We start from the raw sequence: 4,847 nt of genomic DNA, 5'->3' as shown, positions 1-4,847 counted from the left end.
CCCGAAAATATGTATTCAATGAAACTTAAACTTTATTTTCCTCTTCACCGTGCAAAATCTGCGATTCAAATGAAGCACCTTTTTCGACAAAAAATGGTATACCTACGTAGTTTTTATGAGAATACGATATCAAAACAATTTTTTGATAACCATTTTTTATCCCTAAAAACACTTACCAATATCTGTTATGAATATCTGGCTTTTGAAATCAATAAAATCCCTTTTCTGCAATATTAGTTGTCATAATCGACATAATGTGTTTGAAATATATAGTGTTCCCATTACCTACCCTCTAGAAAGTTTAGAAAGCATCTCTAGTCTGCCCTTTAGTTAATCTCTCAAAACCATACAAACTTGGTTGGTCAAAAACTTACACGACTGATAAATAAATATTGTATGTCCGTTAGAAATATCTAGCATATCCCCAAGGCACTTAAACATATTACCACACATAAACAATAAATAAATGATTATTTACAAGTAAAGGAATTGTTATTTACAATCAATTTCGGGTCATGTATTCGTATTCTATGTGTTTGATTTATGCTTACAGGATCAAGCTGTGATAACACATACACTAGTGACACAGCAAAAAACGGATCGATTACTAGCCCGGGTTATCCTTCTCCTTACTCAGAAAGGACCACTTGTAGATATGACTTTGTTGGAAGAGGCAGGGAAAGGGTGCAGATTGTATTTCAGGACTTTAATCTATTTCATCCTACTGAAGACTCTAAAGAGTAAGTTAGTTGAGTGTCTAACAGTAATTTCTTTATAACAAATAATGAAAAAATGTACCAAAAAACAATTAAGAACAATCTGAACAATATTGAGTACTTAAGCTTTATATTGTTCTACTTCCTATTAACATAAAACCTAATTACAATTCATTATTGACCACTATCGAACATAGGAAATCCGTTTTCAATGTTATACTCATGTTCTTTAATTCTTATATTTAGAGTTATATCGCTTTGTCCAATATACCTGTATTGTCCTACATACGCTACAATTTAAATGCTTCCTTTAACTAATATTAAGTGTTATATACCTTTATTGGTACCATAAGGAATATTAAATGATTTATTTGATATTAAATTATAGCTGTAATGACCAAGATTCACTAATGGCTTTCATGCACATCGATGGTAGAATGGAAAAGATTGAGACGTTTTGTGCATCATCGTTACCAAACCCCATCATGTCAAATGGACCAAGACTGAAGTTGGAATTCCATGGCATTTCCGGGTCAAGGTATTCCAGAGGATTTAAGGCCACCTACATCTTTACAGAAGGTTTACAAAACTTATCAAAACGCAAAATTTGATTATAAGTTGATTGTTTTTGCAGATTTTGGAATCAAAAGTGGTGTACAATTACCGGATTATCCATGTGCCTTCGTATATAATAGCAGTGTTTCAGTAAAGGGACATTTTCACAGTCCCAATTTTCCGGGATTGTATCCTAGGGACACCGAATGCCATTTTTACTTTTATGGTAATCAGGGAGAAAGAGTTCGACTACATTTCCTTTATTTCGACGTCGAAGGAGTTATACCGTAAGTTGTAATTAAATCTTCAAGATTAAGAAGACAACTGAACATCCAAAAACCTTGTTTTTTTCATTGTTATAGTTGTGAAGCGACAACAGCAAGTGATTATGTAGAATTTTCGAACTACATGAACAGAGACAGAAAATATTCAAGATACTGTGGTCAAATGAACGAATTTAGTGTTGAATCGGACAGGGTGTTTTTCAGGGTAACTTTTCGCTCCAACGACCGCCTTGACGGCAAAGGGTTCAATGCGACTTACCAATTCATAGACGAAGAAATAACCCCCACAGTAATTATGATCCCCACAAACTCTGGACATCACTTCAAAGGTAATTAATTAAACCTTATTTTAAACTTATTAAATTTACTACTTTGACTTTATTTTTTTTAATAACTTTTCACCATGTCTCTTCAAATTGTTAGCAGGCGCGAACGCAGGGGAGGGTTGTGGAGGTTCTAACCACCCACCTCCCGAAATGTCTAAGACTTTTTGCACATCTTTTACATTTTATATTTTCATAATGACATGCAATTTTTTAAATAGATTGTTTGTAGAATGAGTCCAAATTGTTATATAAGTACTACAATTGTTAAGAGAACATTGTTGAAATTGCCAAAAATATTTTTTCTATGTACTAACATTCGTGTCCTATTAAAGAATTGATTTTACATAGTAGTCGCAATAAAATTTATTTGCATTTTATATGTACCAAAAATTATAATAACTAATAAATGTATGAGTTTTTTCATTTAAAAATCAAATTTGGACTTGTTCTTTTGATATATATTTGTGTTTACAATTTCTCCTATGGTCGAACTGTTACAATGTCTAACGTTGAACCTTAGTAGGTAATTACCGTACTAGTTGAAATTAAAGATAATCAAAGTTGAGGATGTCGATAGGTATTTTCTTGTTAAAAGAAATGATGGGCTAATGTAGTTAGATTTATTAAGCTCTCAATTTTTCTCCAACATTCTTGGCTTCAACAGGAGGTAATGTTATAATTAATATGAGAAAGGCATAGTTAAATTAACTGTAAACCCCTGAAGAGATAAATAATTATATAAAATAACATTTAAAATACCATAAAATTAACCAAGGTAATAATAAACCAAGATGGAGAGAAGGTAGCAAAAGCATTTTGTTGAATTCGCAAGCTTCTCACTATTTTGGTTGATTTTTACCATGGTTACTTTTATGATTATGTGTTCTGCTGTGTAACTATTAGCTGTTAACGTTTTTTAACTATTTTATATTTATTTATTCAAGTTTTTAATTATTTCAATGGTTTATNTAATGTGAAAATTAATTTCTAATTTTTATCCACTATTTAATTACCTCAAGTTAATGAGGAAAAATTGTAGCTGTTGTCATACCCTAGCTGAGAATTGAAACCGGGACCAAGGTTCTCTTATGAAAATCAGCCCCCTTCCCCCGAAAATATTTTCTGCGTTCGCCCCTGATTGCAAGATTGAGGAAGATCACGCGTAATATACGGCGAGGATGTGACAGCAACAACAATTTTTTTTTATTAATTTGAGTTAATTTGTAGTGAATAAAAATTAAATGATTTTCCAAATTAATAATAAATAAAATATTTTTCTGCAAACGGTCCTTTGCTAATTATAAAAATAAATCATTAAAACAGATGATGTTTGAATAAAATAATTAAAATTTTCGTAATATTGTAACACAAATTTTTCTCTGTTAGTTGTTACGAGAAGGGTTAGTTTGATAAAAAAATAATTCTATTATTGTTTGCTTCAGGTGTGGTAAGTTTTCTATCACTGGTAGTTCTACTGTTATCAATTCTATCACGATAAGTGGACGGCGAGTCTAAAAATAACTACGTAATTATATTTGAAACTACTTAAAAAAAATCTACACAAGCAATACTTCAAACTACTCCGGTCTTCATACATGTAATTATTTAATCGACTTGGGACACGATGACATCTAACCTCCCCTAGAAAAACCTAATCGAAATGGTCTCTTATTTTTCTACTTTTCACATATCCTACGGAGTTCAATAGGTAGTTCGAATTACGTAATTACTATGTCGTTATAAATAAATTACCTGTAATAAAATGAATGTGATGTATTGAAAGTGTGAATTGTTAATTTCTAGGAAATTTTAATAAAACAAGTTCTTTAAAAAAATATTTTTTTTTTATTTCAAAGTAGTATTCACACAGGCCCATAAGGAATTCCATTTACGTATACAAAAATGTAATTTGTATGCTTGTAATTCTTGTTTATGTTATGTAATTGTGGAATAAAGTATAATTTTGTCTCATCAATCGAAATGAACCGCATTTATCATCAATTTAGTCGATAAAAAAATACATCAATTTTCTTTTTTGTCTCACAATCTTCTGTGAAGATTTAGAAGGTCAAAACTGTTTTATTTGCAGTTGAATTAAATAAATTGTTACTCGTTTAATAATTTACAAGAGCTAGTAATGGTTTTGTCATGTATGCAGGTACAAAAGGTTCATCGAACGCAGCATTTTTTCTTTTAATGGTGGACGTGTAAAAAACATTTTTTCAACAACATGTATCTGAAAATATCTCTTGCTTTTCTGAAAAACTTGTTAAGTAATGAGGTTTTGTGGGAGCTTTGTTTTATGTTTTTTATTACGAGTAATAATTCACGTTAAAATGTCGTTAAAAATATATTGTGACGTTAAACTCAAACTCATATCTTTGTTAAAACAAGGTCGGTCAGGCGTGCTAATCTAAAATTTGTCCTTATATTATCTTAAAAGGTTACATATATCTGCTGAACGTCGAGAACTATATAAAATAAATAATATGCCTGAATTGACCCATAGAAAATAATTTAATTACAAGTTTCGTTTAAATATTTTATAATGTAAATTTTAACAAAAATGATACAGAAGAAACTCTCTATCTCTCTCTCTCTCTCTCTCTCTCTCGAAAACACTTACAGATCAGTTTTATTTTCAGAAAACTACTAGGTAAGTATCTACGTTCAAGAAATAATTTTTGCTGTAATATTTACATTACTTATTTGTTTTCTAGAGTAGAGTTTATTTTTGTTTTTAAAACTTAAAACTGTACTACTATGCTACATTGAATGAATGTAATTTCATCACAAAAATCATTTAGATAAGTAAATTTTATTACTTATTTAATGCTCCTGCAATAAATAATTACAATTTTGTATTTATTTACCCTTATTTGCCTCACAGTTCAATTTCTGGATTATAATGTAATATTAGGAAGTAGGACACTCAGACGTTTGGTCCTTGGTCGCATAGGACTGTT

At 30.3% G+C, this 4,847-nt stretch overlaps 1 protein-coding gene across 1 annotated transcript in view; it reads left to right on the top strand.

Annotated features, from left to right (window-relative positions):
* The window catches only part of LOC108734950 (suppressor of lurcher protein 1-like), a 14,036-nt gene extending 10,342 nt beyond the window's left edge, over nucleotides 1-3,694 (top strand). Inside the window, exons 2-6 of the mRNA XM_025973267.1 lie at nucleotides 554-740; nucleotides 1,105-1,295; nucleotides 1,351-1,558; nucleotides 1,634-1,884; nucleotides 3,324-3,694. Coding sequence (XP_025829052.1) covers nucleotides 554-740; nucleotides 1,105-1,295; nucleotides 1,351-1,558; nucleotides 1,634-1,884; nucleotides 3,324-3,379 — 893 coding nt within the window. The 3' untranslated portion in view covers nucleotides 3,380-3,694. The remainder of the gene's footprint in view (nucleotides 1-553; nucleotides 741-1,104; nucleotides 1,296-1,350; nucleotides 1,559-1,633; nucleotides 1,885-3,323) is intronic.
* The last annotated feature ends 1,153 nt before the right edge of the window (nucleotides 3,695-4,847 follow it).

Source organism: Agrilus planipennis, unplaced genomic scaffold (assembly GCF_000699045.2).
Source record: "Agrilus planipennis isolate EAB-ADULT unplaced genomic scaffold, Apla_2.0 scaffold92, whole genome shotgun sequence".
NCBI classification, from domain to species: domain Eukaryota; kingdom Metazoa; phylum Arthropoda; class Insecta; order Coleoptera; family Buprestidae; genus Agrilus; species Agrilus planipennis.
The sequence above is the reverse complement of the archived record's forward strand: the minus strand, read 5'-3'. Positions and strand labels throughout refer to the sequence as shown.